Source organism: Vespula pensylvanica, chromosome 6 (assembly GCF_014466175.1).
Source record: "Vespula pensylvanica isolate Volc-1 chromosome 6, ASM1446617v1, whole genome shotgun sequence".
Taxonomy (NCBI): domain Eukaryota; kingdom Metazoa; phylum Arthropoda; class Insecta; order Hymenoptera; family Vespidae; genus Vespula; species Vespula pensylvanica.
The window spans coordinates 5739494-5758160 of NC_057690.1; the positions used below are offsets into that span (position 1 = coordinate 5739494).

General features: G+C 32.5%; 4 protein-coding genes across 7 annotated transcripts in view; 2 read left to right on the plus strand and 2 right to left on the minus strand.

Annotated features, from left to right (window-relative positions):
* Window positions 1-6074, minus strand: part of LOC122629872 (phosphatidylinositol 3-kinase regulatory subunit alpha) — a 43197-nt gene extending 37123 nt beyond the window's left edge. Inside the window, exons 1-4 of one of the 2 annotated variants that reach the window (XM_043813726.1) lie at window positions 5923-6074; window positions 4223-5212; window positions 4054-4146; window positions 3921-3968 (exon numbers count right to left, since the gene is read on the minus strand). In XM_043813726.1, the coding sequence (XP_043669661.1) occupies window positions 3921-3968; window positions 4054-4146; window positions 4223-4307 (226 nt within the window). In that variant the 5' untranslated portion in view covers window positions 4308-5212; window positions 5923-6074. Of the gene's footprint in view, window positions 1-3920; window positions 3969-4053; window positions 4147-4222; window positions 5213-5720 lie in introns of both variants that reach the window. The other variant, XM_043813727.1, reaches the window with a different exon arrangement.
* A 793-nt stretch (window positions 6075-6867) lies between these two features.
* LOC122629878 lies at window positions 6868-12004 on the plus strand. 2 transcript variants are annotated; one of them, XM_043813739.1, is made up of 8 exons: window positions 6868-7182; window positions 7443-7591; window positions 7935-8237; window positions 8333-8735; window positions 8825-9151; window positions 9233-9638; window positions 9729-10368; window positions 10890-12004. In XM_043813739.1, the coding sequence occupies exons 4-8, from the start codon at window positions 8409-8411 to the stop codon at window positions 10948-10950; spliced, it is 1761 nt and encodes a 586-aa protein (XP_043669674.1). In that variant the 5' UTR covers window positions 6868-7182; window positions 7443-7591; window positions 7935-8237; window positions 8333-8408; the 3' UTR covers window positions 10951-12004. The 2 variants fall into 2 exon arrangements, with proteins under 2 accessions (XP_043669674.1, XP_043669673.1); XM_043813738.1 differs by lacking the exon at window positions 7443-7591.
* Window positions 12005-12092: 88 nt separating this feature from the next.
* LOC122629877 lies at window positions 12093-15471 on the plus strand. 2 transcript variants are annotated; one of them, XM_043813737.1, is made up of 12 exons: window positions 12093-12581; window positions 12660-12761; window positions 12837-12967; window positions 13047-13137; window positions 13215-13334; window positions 13428-13511; window positions 13584-13626; window positions 13705-13840; window positions 13951-14171; window positions 14234-14496; window positions 14591-14764; window positions 14837-15471. In XM_043813737.1, the coding sequence occupies exons 1-12, from the start codon at window positions 12338-12340 to the stop codon at window positions 15238-15240; spliced, it is 2013 nt and encodes a 670-aa protein (XP_043669672.1). In that variant the 5' UTR covers window positions 12093-12337; the 3' UTR covers window positions 15241-15471. The 2 variants fall into 2 exon arrangements, with proteins under 2 accessions (XP_043669672.1, XP_043669671.1); XM_043813736.1 differs by having other exon boundaries at window positions 13428-13626.
* On the minus strand, window positions 15423-17728 carry LOC122629879 (mitochondrial import inner membrane translocase subunit TIM50-C-like). Its single transcript, XM_043813741.1, has 8 exons — window positions 17412-17728; window positions 16852-17195; window positions 16653-16772; window positions 16453-16560; window positions 16244-16375; window positions 16038-16161; window positions 15757-15860; window positions 15423-15659 (listed from the first exon to the last, which is right to left on the minus strand). Exons 1-8 carry the CDS (start codon window positions 17551-17553, stop codon window positions 15570-15572), a joined length of 1164 nt encoding a protein of 387 aa, XP_043669676.1. The 5' UTR covers window positions 17554-17728; the 3' UTR covers window positions 15423-15569.
* Between the last annotated feature and the right edge of the window lie 939 nt (window positions 17729-18667).

Genomic DNA, 18667 nt, shown 5'->3' on the forward strand with positions numbered 1-18667 from the left:
AAAAAAATCATTTCTTACTATAAATAATGACAGCTTATTCATCGATACAATTAATAGAAGACTTGTATGAACGAGAGAGAGTGGGGAGGGAAGGGGGAGGGAGAGAGAGAGAAAGAGAGAGAGAGAGAGAGAAAGGGAAAAAGAAAGATAGGACGAGGTTGCTGCCGGAAATGGAGAGAAAAAAAAAAGGGAAAAACGGCGGAAGAACGGAGCGCTTGCGCGACAAGCTCGTTTCCATGGCTTCGTTCGTTTCACGTAGCAACAGGAGGACTTTTGACCCCGTTCGATTGTCCTTCGAAACGACTCGATGTCTCATCGTTTTCTCTCGCTTTACGGCCGACAAGAGAAACGAAACGGCGCTAGCCTTTAAAGCGCTTCCCGATTATTCTCCTTTTTTCTCTTTTTCCCTCTCTCGAATCTATACCTACGAAAATCTTCGTAGATATTAACTCTTTTACGATCGACGTTCCGCGAAAGAGAAATCCCTCGCTCGATCAAACTTCCCTCCACTGCGATCGATTTTATCCAAGCAACGTATATCCTCTCTTTCTAGTACAAATTCATATAAACGAAAGGTTTCGCATCGTACTAGATAATAAAAATTTATCGACGATTCTCGATGTAAAAGAAACTGGTATTAGCCGTACCTTTGTCAAACACGCTACAAATTCTCGAACGATTTCGAGAGAGCGTCGATCTCGAACAACGTACGGCTTTAATTTTACGAACCGATCGATCTTCGGCGTAAGACTCGCACGACAGAAATGAGACGTAACAGAACGAAAAAAAAAAAGAACACATATTTGATATACATACATTTATCAATTGCTGATTAAAACCTGCCAAATATTACTCTTTTTAAATACTACGATGTCGCGCGTTTATTAATATAAATATTTTCATTGTAAAAATAAGAAAAAGCGAGGAGATAGAGAGAGAGAGAGAGAGAGAGAGAGAGAGAGAGAGAGAGAGAGAGAGAGAGAGAGAAAATAAACAATAGTAAAAGTTACGTTTTCGAAATCGATTCTCGATTCGAGTTAAATATACGATCCTGCTATCTATTTATATATGTGACTCGCGGAATACTGTTGGCCGATGATCGAATCGAACATTAAAATTCGATATCGCGCCGGCACGATTAATAAATCGAAGCAAAGGCGTAACAACGTGATTTGCTTTTTAGGAAGCTTTCCAGACAAATTCTTCTCCGTTGCGTTGTTACTCGAACTAACTTCCTCGCGAGTTGAGTCGTGGAGCCGTACACACTTTGCACGCATGCACGCATGCTTTCGCACATATACACGCGCGCGCGCGCTCGTACATACGTTCGTTGTTAGAAATATGTGTGTGTGCGTGTGTGTTCACCACGCATGGTCTGCCAAATTGCGATCAGCTGCTTCAACATAAATCCCAGCTGGTGTCAACGGAATTCCTTCGTCGAATAACCGCTTCGAACGCGGAGGGGGACATATTTTAGGACTCTGTCCTTTTGAATTTTGCGACATGGACACGCAATTTTTTTTCTCCGAGCCAAAAATACACGAAAAGAGAGAGCGGAGGAGAGAGAGAGAGAGAGAGAGAGAGAAGAGAAAAAGAGAGAGAGGTATTCAGACAGATCGATAACTCGCGAGCTACTTCTCGAAGCATACCGATAGCGAAACGTCGAACGTATGTATATCGCATGTCTAAATCAAAACTTCTTTTTCCATAATTACTGAATCTCGATTAATTATAAATTCGACAAATGTTATTATTATATTTCTTCAGCCATTTTTATTAACTTTGTATCTTTTTAACGTTGATATTATTATTATTTTGGTATTGATTTGCCTAAAAATTATTAATTGTATTCGTTGTGCTTTGTTTCGCAGTTATTATTACCTTCATAATTTCCTTCTTCTTTCTGTTTTACGCTTCATTTATTATTTTTTATTATTATTCGCGATCCGTTCGTTATATAGCGTAAAGCTTTTTTCTTTTCTTTCCACAAATCACTCTCTAAACATATTTATTTAATCCACATATCTATATCATTGTGTATTCATTTCTCATACTCGATATGATTCGACTATAACTTTAATTCTGTAATCTATACCAATGATACGCAAACTATGGGTCGCGACCTCTCTAAGGGGGGTCACATAAAAATTATTGAGAGAGCGACGCGAAATTTTTATGAGTTTTACGTGTAACAATATCAACATGGAAATGTAATAAGTCCTTCAAATAAAAATAAGATAATGTTATTACCATTTTAATATTTTAATAATCTAATCTAAACAAATGTTAGAATTTTTAGAAGGAGAATCACAAATGAAGATAGTTTTTCGCATTGCTGATCAATGCCATCGATTTTTCGTTTCATCTCGATTTTTGTTTTTAATATGAGAGAAGAATTTTTAACTAGTTATTAACGATATCGTCGTCGTTGCTATTTTCTATTGTTCCCTATCGTTATTAATATTGTATTATAGTTGTATACCGTGCTCTATTTCTATCGTTTCCTTCTTTTTCAAATATTTTACAACGAACCACATCGATTTTTAAGAAACGCGCGCGATCGCATTAACTGTATACCGTAACAGTGGACTCACGAGTGCGAGCGCACGCGCGCCTTACTCGGAGAGAGTGAAACGCTTAGACCGTATAAAACGGACATTACGCGCGTAAGCGAAGTTGCATCGAGATTGTCGCGATTTCTGCGTTTCGTACGCCGCCGTCGACATATACGCACATACAGCGTGGAAAGTCAAACGGATCGGAAATTCGATACGATCCTTCTCTTATGTCACAGTAAAAGAGAACTTGATCTTACCTATTCGAAACTCGATGTACGCCAATGGGATCATCGAATTTTGTCTTACCTCTTTTCGCTTTCTTTCCTGTCGTTTTTATTAATCAAGGTCGTTTATCGGTCTTTAAATAATCTCCAATCGTTTTCATCATACGAGCTTTGTGAAAAGGCTACCGAGTTCAAGTGTTCGGAGCACAGAAAATCGGTGCGAAATAACGGTGCGTACGTGAGGAATAAAAAGATAAAGAAAAAAGAAAAGGAGAAGAGGAGTAGGCGAGGGAGATCGGATTAAAATTTTGTCGAGGTCGTACGGAAATGTCGGTGAACAGAGATACGGCCCTGAATCGTACGATGGCAGAGCTCGAGGAAGGGATTGAGGAAGAGAGGAACGGGAGGGGTCTTTTAGAAAAGAAACTGTCGAGCCGAGTTAAAAAGAAACGCGGGGTAAGAGGCGGCTAGTGATAGTGCGCCACTCGAAAATGATACGGCTACGTATGTTACTAGACTACGATGCTGCCCTCTGGAACCCTTCCGTCGAATCAATCACGACTACCGATCCTTCCTTAGCTTCGAAGCTTACTATGCAGAGAACGCGTTACCGACGCTAAAACTTTCGACACGCCGTCGATATTTCAGAGAATTACAAAATCTTCAATATCGATAAAATGCGAAAAACTTTCATAACTTCTCACAAGATGGCGTTATCCATCGTGATGCATACATAAAAGATTATTACGTACACGATGTTACATATGTGCGATACATAATTATCATGTGATGTTTCTTATTATATATACACACACACACACTATATATATATATATATATATATATATATACTATATATATATGCATGCACCATATAAAATGCATAATGCAGGACGCTCATTGAAATTTTAACTTGATTAATATGACTGAACGATCGAAACACTTTTCGGTGTGAAAAGTGTACAATATACCGTAAATTCACCTTCATCACCTTTCTTTCTTTCGTCGCAACAGCCGTGTTTAAAAATGTTTATATTAAAATAATTTGATACTGACACGAACGAAATTTGATACATTTACTTTCGTTCTCTTTTTTTAGTTTATTTAACAAAATTCATGCAAAGTTAAAAAAACTCACCCTTACACGCCACCCCAACCTTTCCTGATCCCCAAATATAATCTTCACCTATAACATAATGTAAACGAGATATTAGTTACACGCTCCATATAATCCTTTCTACCGCGATGTAGCATTCTAATGTATTACTTACAATGTTTACACAAAATTGGTGTTATAAAATATACATCTTCGAGATTGTGGTTATAGTTTTCAGGTTCTGTATTGGTAGACTCAGCTACATAAGCTATAATCGTGAAAATAAATGATTTGGGATTACAAATAATATATAAATTGAAATAATTCAAAATGCATCTTCTTACTATGAGGCCCATTGCTGAGTGTAATGTAGAACGAATTTTCCTCATTACGAGCGTCGAGATAGGGTGGTAAGCTTCCTTTCAGCATTAGGACTTCCTTCTAGATACCTTTCGTGTCTAAAAATTTAATTGTCTACCACTACACTGTCTGAAAACTAAATTATTACAGCCATCGGTATTGTCAAAATAGTCTAAGAAAGTCTAAAGTTTTAAAGAAAATAACCCTCCACGATCTTTTACCAGATAGAAATTCTTGTTATATCTCACTATACGTATAACAAGAACAGCATTCTTCTTCGCTTCAAATCAAAGCATTACCCAATTTGCAATAGATGCAATCACATTAGGAAATTATTTTTCCATAGGAAAATATATTAATATCGAATCTTGTGTCAGTCACGTATGGTAAACGAACACATATGATTTTGTTCAACACTACGATCACAAAACATAATTTCTTATAGGTTCTACACATCCTCTTCAACGTATTATAACATTTCTTTCCATATAAATGTTTCTTTTACTTTTTTTCTCAAATTTATTATCCTCTTTAATGATTCAAACTTAATTTGATGTTATTTGAAAGATTACTTGTATATGTTTCAACATTTTTCAAGATATCAGCCTTTTATATAATTTATACAAGTAATTATTTAATTCTTATATTGGTTCAATTTGATTTCGAATGGATCATGTCATTGACACGTTACTATCATTTTGTATTACCTCCAGGTTAAGCTACCTATTTGCATATCCATGTGGAATTAGTTTACAAGCAAAAATGCATATCATAGATATTCTCTCTAATTGGTTACAATAACACGATACAACACAGTAACTGTCCATAAAGAGCACACTAGATCACAAGTTCATCATGCTTTGCATTTTTTCCAACAATATTCGTTGTTCAAGTCCGATATTACATCCCTTCTAGTAAATATCTTGGAATGTTTCATATCCAAGATATCTCTTAAGCTTCAAAAATAGCACTATCTGAAACAAGCAAAATGAGTAATTTGTGACAAGTATATATCAAAACAGAAGAAACAAAATCCTTAACTTTTAAAATAATTGATAAAGAAAAACTTGTCAGTTTACAAAAGTTTATGTTGATCTTTTGAATATTTAGAGCACATTATGTTAAAAAAAAAAGCAAATTGATGCATTCACAATAGCTTGAACACCACCATCTTTCCTATTTTTAACATTTTTTATTAGTCTCCTAGAGGAAAATGATAATATAACTCAACGCATAGAGAAACTAAATCCACTATAATCGAACTAACTAAATATATGATGAAGTGGTAGGCGAACGACGCGGTAATGTTATCATTTTGTTTTCCTGATTGAAACATTAAAACGTAAACGTCGAAACAAATTATATTAATCACATGGCGGTCTATTTACACACGCGCAAGTTAAACCGCAAAACACACATTTTTAACGATGAATTGCAAAACAAAGAATTCCGATGGCTCCTTCAAATTACGAATGATCGTACCGAAAATCGTCTTTCGGGAAAAATTCTCACTTAGTACAACAACGTTCACTTTTCGTTTACGAAGAACAGAATAACGAGAATTTTTCCAAGATTGGGTGCTTCTTCAAAAGAGAAGAAAAACGGCGTAACAATCGGTAAAAACGTAAAATGAAAAGTTGACGTTAGACAATTCCTCATACGGAAAGAACGTCATGCACGTTACCTTTATGATTCGGCACATCAAATAATCTAAATTCTGTGCTAAGTCTATCGATATTCGATGGAAAATCTTGAAAAGATCAACGAGTGACAAAGAATTGTTTCATCTGATCGCGACACGACCGAACACGGTTAGGCCAGACAGTACACCAGATGGCACTACAATCGCTGTTAGATCATGAACGGCTACCTTCAGGCAATCCCGATTCTCGGCACGTTCGATAGTGACTTTTCGACTATCGAAAAAAGTCGAGTTTTCAGACACGCCAATGAACGATTAATACAAAAATTTAATAATAATTCAACGTCTTACGAAAGACCAATTGACAATATCTCTTTCCTTTTATAATTCCGATTTATCAGCAATTTTTATGAATGCTTAAAATCGATTAATAATTCGATAATATTTACCAAAAACAGACAACAAATTATAATATTCTTCGCTAATTTTTTTTTATTTCTTCTCAGACTTTACTTTTATATTCTTTTTGGTATTGTGAAACTACCTTTAGTAAGCAGTTTGACAAAATTGTGAGTTAAATTCTTCAATTATTCGTTCTTAGCTTTGGCTTTTTCTTCAAACAGAACTACTGACTTTCTTATTTTTAATTAGATGTTCATATATTTTTTGCACCGATTGAAGTAAGAGAATTTTTTCGGATTACGATTATAATGCTTTTTAATAGAGACCTCTTTTATACTCTTCTCTCAAATTTCTTCTGCTGATAGCATTCTTCTGATTCCCGCCAGTTCTGAATAAGTACGTACATTTGTGTACGTACATTTTATTAGAATGAAGTTGGTCGCGTAAGATTAAGATCTAGAGTTATCGCAATAATTTCCCTAAACTTATAAGTAGTTATATGTACATCGAAAGTGAATGAATTAACGATTGGTCGCTAACTGATGTAAAATTTTATCTCGCATATAGTTAACTGTTGATTAGACATATTCATCCAAAGGGAAACAACCTACTTACGAGTTTTTTCTAAATGATGATTAGAAAAATTTTAATAGATTGCGCTAATGAAAAAAATGGGATATCGTCTATCGGTAAACTTTTTAAAAAGAAGTATCGGTCAATCGTTAGACAGTCAGAAAATATTGCGGCTGATTCCGTGACAGCAGCACTTGACAAGTTGCTCGATTGGGGATTAGGAGGGAGAAGGGAACGGAAGGTTGAAGTTTAGTAGCCCGCCATGTTTTTCACCAAGTGGGGTGTGTAGAAGAGGCCGGGGTGAAAATCATCTCTCGAGGCATGCAGGTATGTTAAAGATTATTGAATTTTCCTTATTATTTAAAGATTAGAAAGTTTTAAGTTCGCGATAGACGATGTTTCTAAGCGTTACGTGTTGCTATTTATTTTATTTCGTAACGTCATACACACCGAGCTCCGTTCTTGGCGGACCTATGACTCAGGGGAAATGCATAGCGCAATCGGCAAGGTTATTTGCATTACCCGACCAATGTCTCTGCCAACAATATGTACATGTATATATTAGACCATTATTTGCTTAAATTCAGATTCTAAATATCGGTCCAGCATTGCCAGGAACATCATTTTAGGGGTACCACTACTTATTACTACAAATCTCGTTATCTATTTCGTGTTCTTCCGACCTGTCTATGCGTTTCAACGGCGGATATCTTCAAAATTTGTAACTATATCATGTGTACGTTTCTAATGTTCGCAATTCGTAAGAATAATATATAGACCTTGTTTCAACATAAATTAACTAAAAAAGTGGTATAGGATTATTGTAAATTGTGAAAAACTTTATGATTAAGAAGAAACTAGAAAATTATATGATTTTACTAATATTATATATAATCATGTAAAGGATGTTTAAATAATTGTTGTATGTAGGATTATGAGATATTTTGTGTGTTTTTTGATTTTGAAATTGACTTTGTTGTTGGTAAATTTATGATGTAAATTTGTGATTTGTGTTAAAGTGATAAGATTTAATGATAAACATTAAACTGTGTCAATCATAAATCAAGTTTAAATTTCAGTGTCAAAATGGGAAGGAGACTATACTTGTTATCCTTCGCTAAGACCTGCCAGCCTCGCCTTATCAAGATATCCACCACCTATGTACAAGAACCTAATAACATTTAATCAACATAACTAAGACTAAAAGGAACATTCTTACTAATTGCGAAGAAGAAACTTGTAACTGAATTCGTAAAATTAAAAGTAAGAAGAGAAAAGAAAACAAATATACAGTAAACTTGATAGTCACAAGGTGGTGGATTAAATAGAATTGAAACATTAAAGGACAATAATATTAAACTGTAATATTGCACTGTAAATAAGTAAGTCACAGTTGTATAAAATTTATATTATATCTTTCATACCACATCTATTATATCTTTTATAGTAAATAATTATCTTGAATTATTTTTTATAGGAAAGAAGATGATCACCCTGGTGGCAGTGGAGTTTGTGAGAGTTCCTGAGCCTAGGTGGAAATTTATTAAGAGGGAATGAGGAATCCGGCATTGCATTTGGTCGGGATAGCGGCGTCCCCTGGAGGAGACGAGGTCTTTGGTACAAGGGCCGAGGAGGAGTTGCGCCAGTGGCTTGAGACACGCTTGGACGCATTGGGGATTGACCCGGTTGCGTACTCGCGTTTTGTGCTCAGCCTATTGCGCCGCCCCGACTCGGCCCTAAGTCCTCCAGAAGAGGCAGTAAGCGTTAATAAAAGTACAGGACGTCGCATTCGTCCCCGGCCTAAAGCAAAACTGCCACCTCAAGGAGAGAGGGAGCAAAGACGAGCTGTTGTGCAATGTCTTAAAAGTGCTGCCGACAACGTAAGAAAAGTTCAATTACTTTTTAGTATCATGCCATTTAAGTAACACAAAAGAATGTACTTATTCAAAGAATGGTTATTGATATCTAGAAATGTGGAGTGGAAACGTTAGTTGATGAACTGTGCACAAAATTAAGAGATTTGGAAGGAGGAGGTTCACACGATGAAAAAGAAGAATCCAAAAAGTTAGATAGCGAATCTAAAACAAACCTGGAAGTTCTTACTCCACGCGATAGGGCTCTCAGATACTACGCAGCATTTCCTGCCTTACAACCTACAAGCCTCAAAAAATTTTCTCAAAGAAAGGATAAGACCTTTGGGAACAATAACAATAATAACAACACAGACAGTAGTATCAATTATAACAATAATAAGAACAACAATAAGATTCGCAATAAGAAAACAAAAATGCCAATTGTACGTGCACTACGTATTTTCATTTATTTTATTAATCTTTCCATCTTCATATTTATGTTAACAACAAAATATTTTTTTCAGACTATTGAGACTCAAAGAAGAGAAGATAAAGAGAGCTTTGGATTCGCTAAATCTATGGAAAGAGAAAGAGAGAAGGAACGTGAACTAGAATTAGATCAATTGAGATTAGCACAGTTGCAAGCAAAATTTGACGAAAGTTTAGAAGCACTTTGGGATTCAGGACCTGGCAATGCACAAGATACAGCTTCTATCTGGGCAGCACCTACTCTTTCTATTCCTTCTGGACCCCTTTGGCCCACGGATACTACAGATACAACTTTTACTTTATCTACTACAGATAATGGTTATGCTACTGATACACCATATCAGGAATGTATTGTTGACGACTCACCGCTTATTCCATGGGATATCGATTTAATCAGCATTGAAGATTATGCAGAGGAGTGTGGTAACAAGAATAAATCAGGTTAGATATTGTAAAAGATACAACTTAAAGTCCTTGGGACATTTAGCGAAATTACTTCAAAGATATACTTATTTTTACACATGATTGTAGAAGGTAACATAAACTGGTCAGATACGGTTATGGATGGACCTTGGTGTTGGAAAGGACTTGGCAGTAATTTGGCTACTTTGGGGCATAGTCCTCAAACAGGTAGCTGCTTCTTTCCAGTTGCACCACGTAAGACTCCCATTGGAACACGCAAAGAATCTCGTTCAAATCTGAAGGTACATAGCCTTCCTGAACCGGACGAGGATTTACTCACTTCAGCTAGGACACATTTTCGTCCTATAAAAGACGATGGTAATTGGGCCGATGGGACTACTTTTCCAGTAAATAATGCTTTAGAACGGGTTGCATATAGGAGATCTGAGTCAGGAAATTTGTTGTACCTACCTGGTGGAGAGAGCCCTTACATGGAATATCGGGAAAGTAACTCGCCGATTCCTTCTGCATCTTCGAATTTAACGTTAAAATTCCGGGTGCGTCAATGCGACAAATGCGTTCAAACCGAGCCCATTCGGTCTCCGATAAAACGCCGAATTCTCTCCGAACAGGATCATTTTCACTATTCTCCGGTCGAATCTGAAGAAACCATTGCTCATGAACAAGAAAAGATAGAAAAAGATTACTTTTCTTTGAGTCAGCTGGGCTGGGTACAAAATAATGTACCTCTGCACAACGATCGTAAAAGGTAATAAGATTTTCAAAAATTATAATATAGACATTTGTGCATATATATATTTTTTTATTTTTTATTATTTATTTTAAGTTTAATAAACACAAAAAATATTTCTCCATCGTATGTGTTGTATCTGCGAATATTACAACGATTTCAAACTAATATTTAAGAAGTCTGAATATGTAACATCTTTGACTACAACCCTTTTTGTAATTTTTTTTTCTGCTTTATCTGTATTCGTTTATACCTTTATTCAATTAGCCCTCCCTTCTCTGTAAAGTCTAATAACAGGTAGGATATATAAAACAAGTTATGAAACTGCAATAGATCACACATAGATTGTTATTCTGATAAGGTATGTTTTCTTTGTTTTTTTTTTCTTTTTTTTTTTATCAGAAAAGAGAGAGGCTCAACTGAATATGGTATATGTAATTAATGAAATTAGTAATCCAATTGTATTCATCCTTGCAATATATACGTAGATATGCTACTTTTACTGATTGATATCTGATAACACATATTTTTTCTGGTAGAAGGCACAGTAGCAGCTTTGGATGCCAGCCACTGACGATTTTACGTCCTTTGACCTTGTGAACTGGATAATAGAAGCTGCTAATATGTTATGTGACCGGAGACTTCAGATTTAGATATACTTTTTTCAAGATGAAGACAAAAAAAGGTGTGAGACAATGGATCCTCTTGGCATGTGGAATTTGTTATGCATGTATCCAAGAAGGCACGATTAATCCCATTGTCGTTTGTATGGATCAGCTAATTGAAAGAAGTGTTAAACGAAAGAGAATGGCAAAATGAATATTAAATGTTCATTTAGATAATTATTATTAACCCTTTGACGAATAAAAAGAAAAGGAACAAAACAAAAAAAAGCGTATATCTTACACCGCGTTTGACGATGATAAAAAGAGATGTAGCGATTTTCAAGTTTTCATTTGTAGCTTGTCAATCATTTTATGTGAATTTTGAATGAAAATTAGCTTCTTGATTTTGATAGCCACTTTAGCAAACAGTTTTATTTCTCACCCACTATGCAGCTCTTGTGTGTTTATTCGATATGTATAAGAAGGTAGATGTGTTAAAAATTGAAAATCTGAAAGAAATTACAAAAAGAAAAAGAAAGAAAAACAAAAAACAGTGGAGTACTTATACAAATACTGCACAACATCAAAACTGGGTATAAAAGCATAAAAGTGCTGTTCTATTTTCTTGTTGTTTTCCATAATTATTAATGAATTATCTTAATGGTATTTTCCCTAATTATAATTTAACTCCTCCGAAGATTAATCTCCTTATGCTCCAAACGTCCCCTTATCCTACGCTTTTCCTGTACTCCCTACAAAGAAATTGGATATCAAAGAATGTACATGTACGAAAGTGTAATACGAAAATATGCATACATCATTGAATGTATGCAAACAATGCAAGAAATGTTATTGAAGAATGATTATACTGTTGTGCAAAAAGCGACGAAGGTAACATGGAAGAAAGATGTGTAACTTATGAACGATGTCGTGTAAAGAATGTGATTTGAGAGGAACTATGCAACGAGAGAAAGAAGAATATGTATTCTCCATGCGAAATAATGTACGCAAAGGGAGTAACCAAATAAAAGCATTGCAAAGCTCACAAATTAATTTATTTAACCTTCCTGAAATATTCGACGATAAATTAAAATAAAAAAAAAAAAAAAAAAATTATTACGTGTCCAATTTGTAATCGTAGGAAAATAGTAAGTGCGCATGCGTAATTAGAAGCACGTGTTATTTGTACAAAGTAAAACTTTCAATCAAAGATTGAATAATTTAAAGTAAAGAATGAAGAAGAAATTATTTATTCACTATTTAAAATTAATTGAAAAAGTCAGAATATTACTAATATAAGTGAAATATTTGTTCCTATGGAATATAATTCTGATAAAACGAACGTAATTACAAGTATATAACCAAAAAACTTTGTAAACACAATGGCTGAAAAAAGTGATTTGATCTCCAAAACATTCCAACGTGCTGAAAAACATTTACAAGAAAGATTAAGAACAGGATATTTACAAAAATATGATCATCATGTGGTACCAGGATATAATTTAAATATATCATTTGCTACAGATGATCAGGATTTGAATAACATAAAGCAACTATATCAAAAATATCCTTATGAATGTGATTTACCAAAACCATTACTACCTCCTGTTAAATTACCACGTACTGGTAACGTAAAAATAAAATATATATTAAATTCTACATATATTTTGTTAGAATTGTTATAATTTTGTCTTTTAAATATAGTATTGCACGAAGAAGATCCTGTTCTGGAATCTGTTACAGTCAAATCCTATATGAAAGATGATATAAATAGAATTTTAGATTATTATGAAAAACATAAAAAAGGTATATACAACATTTACATTATGTTTATATAATTAATATATCGAATTTAAATATTTATATATCAATATTTTATAGATCTTGGAACAGTTCATAAAAAAGGAATAAAATGGTCCAAAAATAATGATAAAGTAACCACTGTATTACCTAAGTATGCTGCAGAAATAGCAGAACTTGTTGAATTAGATCCTGATCCTTATTTAAAAGGGGTAAATATTATTCATAAGTATATTAAATTATTATTGTAAATTATATATCAAAAATTTATATTATTCTGTATTATAATAGAATTACAACTGGTACTATACTGGAGGAAGTTTGACTAATGTTACATATGGTGGTCAAACTATTTTAATCTATCCTTATGTAGGAGAGTTAGGTATAACTTCTGCAAAATACTTTTATAACATATATAAAATTTGATTTTTTATTTCAAGTATATATAAATGCTTTCAGTCGCTTCTCCATTAATGCCTATGGAAAATGCATTATGGAAACCAATACTACAAAAGTCAGACAAACTTAATCTTGATGGTACATTATATGAGCTGAGGCCCTATGTTATCGGTGATCATTGTATGCAAAATTAATTTAAGTGTTATAATAATTTATAATATAAACTTAAATTTACTATTAAAGTCTGCATTAAAAGTTTTTTTTTTCTTTCAGGTATAATTTTAGGTAGATACAAAAATCATTGTATATTGTATAAACTTTTTATGTGCGAAAATAAAGTAAAATTAATTGAATTCAGTAAACAAACTTCCACATTACCATATGTTAGTGGAGAAGTATGTGCGTTTAATCAAGATTATTTTTCTACAGTAGATGTAAATCGCACAGTATCATTATGGAATGTCAACAGAAAGTAAGTATATATGTAAATATAAATAATATATAAACTATTAAAATATTATTTTTTTTATATATATATCTTTTTTTACAGGAAATGCATTACAAGTCATAAAATACTTAATTCTAAAGTCTTGGATGATAATTGGGGAAGTATTAAATATCAATTATTAGATCCACATGTATTAATATTTACTGATAGATGCTGTCTTCATCATCTTGATACTAGGGTAATTTTAACAAATATTTTTTTAATGAATTTATATATTTTTCAGTTTAGAATTGTTAATTTAAATTTATGCATATATTAAGAATTTTATAATAGTATGCATTATTGTAGATGCCTTTTCGTCTACCATCATTATCACTTTGTCCAAAGCAGTATTTGGAACAATGTGAAAATTTGTCAGTGGAAAAAGATAGCAGACATAGCTCGTGCAGATACGTAGGGACGAATCACAATCTTTTATTATGTGATAATCGTTTCCCAAAAGAATGCGTAAGACAGAAGTGGACACATCAATTCAGAAGTATTCCTCTTTTACTTCCCACTATAAATCGGTTAGTACTAAAATAAAAATTATGTTGTAACGACTTAACAATTATTAAGTTTAAAATTGCAGAAATGAAGAGGAAATTCTTGTTTTATCAAGCTCATTAGCTGGAGAAAGTTCAGTGATTTTGAACACATGGACTTATGAGAGTTCTCATTCTTATAATTTACCAATAACTCTACCGAGTATAATGGAAACATTGAATGAAGCGCAATTGCAAGGCTTATGTTTAGATCCATATTTGAAAAATAGACTGGAACTATGTAATGCTGGTTCCACATTATTAACTAACCAGAAAGGAGATGTATTCTTCTTTATACAAACATCTATAGGTATGAAGAAATATTTTTACAAACAATATTCTTTGTAATGTTTCGATTTTGAAATTTGAATTTTGTTTTAATACTGTATTAAAATCACTTGCAGGCGATGTCTTTTATCAATGTATTACTCACGAAGATATACTTGACAAAAATTTTGAAATAAAAGAAAAAACAGTTTCTGCATTAAATGCTTGGGAACATGCATTAATGACACAAGATGATTCAATTGCACCTCTCTCTATGTCAAGTAAATGTAATATGAAACATGTATATAAAAGTAAGAAAATAAATTATCTTTTATCACAATCTAATCAGTGAGTATATATATTTAAACTTTATTGAATTTTAGGTTTTACAAACAAGCAACTACAATTAGATAGACATGAAGAAATAGATGATACTCTTGACCAAAATTGGAGAAAATCTATTGAAGAATTAGGCTCATATGAAGACATTTTAGCACCAGAACTTTTAGCTGTATGGGGAATATCTGAGCAGGTTTCAATTTCGTTGTCAGCAACTCCTCATCAAAAAGTTTTAAATTGGTTAGAAACAACTAATGATAAAGCTGATTCGCTTCCTTCACAAGAAGATATGGAATATATGGATACACCAGTAAATACACAGGAGTTGATAAGTGTATCTCAAGATCCAGATAAAAGAAATTTAAATGATAATGATAATCTAGAAGAATTATTTTTGCCTAGAGTTAAAACAAAATCAATCAAAAGAACAAAAAAGACTGCAAAGTAATGTAATTTATATCGTTATTATAATATAAAGTTTATATTTCATCAATATGCTGGTACATAATAATGTATTATAATTTGTAAACTGTACATATTTTTAGACATTTTCTATACAATATTTACTCGTTGATATTTTTGTATGCTGTATCCACAAAAACTAACGTGTATAGTAGATGTAAAATAATGTAAAGGGTACTGACTGTTTATTCATTTTATAATAAAAATTGTACATTTACTATTGGTAAGATCAGTTTAAACGAAATGATACAATGAATGTAATCTCGTATTTAGTTGTTTGGAAAGTATCTTATATTAGAACGTAATTTAAAATGACTAGCGATTTCGTAGAAAAGAAGGGGTCCATCTTGAGGTAAGATGTTTGCCACTTTCCTTTTGTGTCTTATTTTCTTCTTCCAATTGTTCCTAAAGTATTTTAATATAAAAGTAAAAATTAAAGTAAGAGAGAAAATAAACCTGTTATTACATCTATGATTTTGTTTGGTTTTTATATTAAATTTACCAGTAATTTACGTTGATTTTCTCTGAATGCTTTTAATGGATCATCAAATTCCCTATAATAATTCAGAACTTCCCGGACATCTTCCACGTTTGTTAATGATATAGCTGAATAAGAAAATAATCATTAATTTATATATCAATAATTTTTATATCAATACCTCACGATTCATATTGATATTTTAGGAAATCGTAAATAATTTATTTTCACTTCTCATGCTAATCTATTTAGTTAATACTTGTAGACGACTTTTAGTGCTTTCAAAATGATCATAATTATCTTACTTTTAAGGAATGCTGCTAGGTGATACAAAGTTTTATCATTGTCATCACCTGTCCACCTCTTAAGTTTTAATGTGTTTTCAGGATAGTATTTAATACTTTCATCATCCCAATCAACCACAATAACCTTTTACATAATACTAAGAGTTAGCAAAATATATAAAAATTAAATAAAATTAAACACAAAATAATAATGATGGTAAAATTACTTTACTGAGATCACGATTAAGTGCAGCCAGATCTTTAACATGATGACCATCTGTAAAACGTGTTGCATCTCTGAACAACCTATACATTATATAGCCATTAGGATCTAAGGCATCCAAAATGGGAAACAAATTCTGAAATTTGTTAAGTAAAATTTACACATACAAATATTGATTCATTAATTTCACAAATAAATTTAACAATATGTTACCATTCCTTGTTCAGCTGTATAGATTACAATTTCAAATTGTGGAGGTGCAACAGCTTCTAAGAATTCATCTACATATGGTCTCTTTTTAAATCTCCAACCTGTTTCATACTAAAAATCATAAATAAGTTAACTATAAGATTAAAAATAAAGTATCCCATATTTTCTATTATATCTTAAATGTTTTTTAATCAAAAACTTACAGTCCAATCTGGACATAGAAGAAGATCTTTAACTTCTAGTACCAATGTGTATGGGGGTTGGATATAAGGATATTTAAATGGATCGGGAAGTAATTTCGGCCTACTAGGTTCTTGTATAAGCTATAAAAAAAATTGACAAGTAATATTAAAGTAAAGAATAATAAATTTTAGTATTATACCATATACTAAAAGTTTATACCTTTGTATAATAGTTTAATTCTCTTCTAAGTCTTTTATAAATCTTTTCATAGTATGGTAAATTAGAAAATTCATCTTCTATTATATTTCCATGTTCATCAAAGGTCGGTTTCCCAAGTTCATAAATTATATAGCTCAAACCCAAACCCGTCATTGTACTAAAAACAATAAAACTATATTTCATGAACTTTTTTGTTTGCTCACGATGCTTTTTCTGTTCTTCCTCCTCTTGTTGTTCTTCTTCTAGCCTTTTTTTCTCTAACATTTCTTGTGCTAACGATTGTGCTGTTCTTTCTAACGATTGTATATTCGTTAAACTTTCTGTTATTTTAGGACGATTTGGGGCTGCGAATGAACGGATTAAAATTTTATTACGATAAATTATAATGACACATTCTGTTATGTAAGAAAACGTAAGTGTCGTTATATATCTTTTGTAACCGAATTATATTATAATAAGTATAAAATCATTGATAATTACATTAAGTGTCGTGATTATAAACAAGCATGCAATGTTTAGAGAACGTGCGGGAAAGGTTATGTAGTAACGATCGGGTTTACCTTCGGTGCTATAACAATATTTTTGGGCAGTTTGAACGAGAGAAGTTCTTGCGACGGATTGTCGGAATATTGAGTAGGCTGCACGACAACTTCCATTGTATACTTTATTTAAACTCGGTAAACTTTTTACAGCAAATGCCATTATTCAAACGAGTCATGAGCTTTCCGGCAGATGTAAGCAAAAATCTCATACTCGTACTGCGTGATGAAACACAGGCGACCGATACGGTAGACAACTGACTTACCGTATTTATTCATTAATAGGAAAAACATAAAAATAAATAAACATAAGTAAACATCAAAATTATTCGTAACTTTTAATATAACTTTTAACTTGTATATATTGTTTTATATGTGTGTAGAGGAAATAATAAAAAATAACAAAAATCGTACATTCGTAAATATCGACCTATCGATTTAAAATTTGGCAATTGCAAACCATTATACAACAGATAGCATTCTCCTTTCGATCATATAAGATCGTAATAATACTTAACAGACATTTATTTTATTAATAAAATGATTAACATATAGAATATTCTTGCAAGATAAACCATAATATACTGTAATCTTAACATTCCATAATATACATAAAGCTGTTTATCATTTTTTGATCGTAGCATATGCGACTTCAGCGACAGGTGTGGAGAAAATATGAACTACAAAAATAATGGAGAAATACTATCATTATATGTGCCTATTATATCGGAATATAAATTTGTTAGGTTATATCCTCACCACACGTAATATAACGATTTAATTGGTACGAGATAGAAATTTCTGTATGTAGTAAAAATAGTATTATGTCTACCTAAAGAAAAAAAAAACTATGCCAGATTATATTTTTCTAAAGATAGATTAATCGAAGTATTCGTTAATCCTACAAACTTATAATTACTTTTTTTACTTAAACTTATACAAATAGCTACTTATTTAAGCAATTATAAATATTATCCACGATGCGTCACGCGAATTGGTTAACCTTCACGTTTAATCTTTACAATGTACATGCGTAATTACTATTTCAGTTTGTACCAACCAAACATGATCTGTATCGTCCTCGTTAATAACAGATAATTAACATAAACTCTCTTTTTATATATCAATCGATAGTTAAACACATGATTTTTAAAAGATTGTGTTCGCAAGTCGGGACATTTGGCGTTTAAAAGATATTCGCGAAAATAAGATCGGCCTTTTGTTGATTTCCCCGCAGGACTATTGTGTCGTACTTTTTCTTCAATATTCCAGGTTGA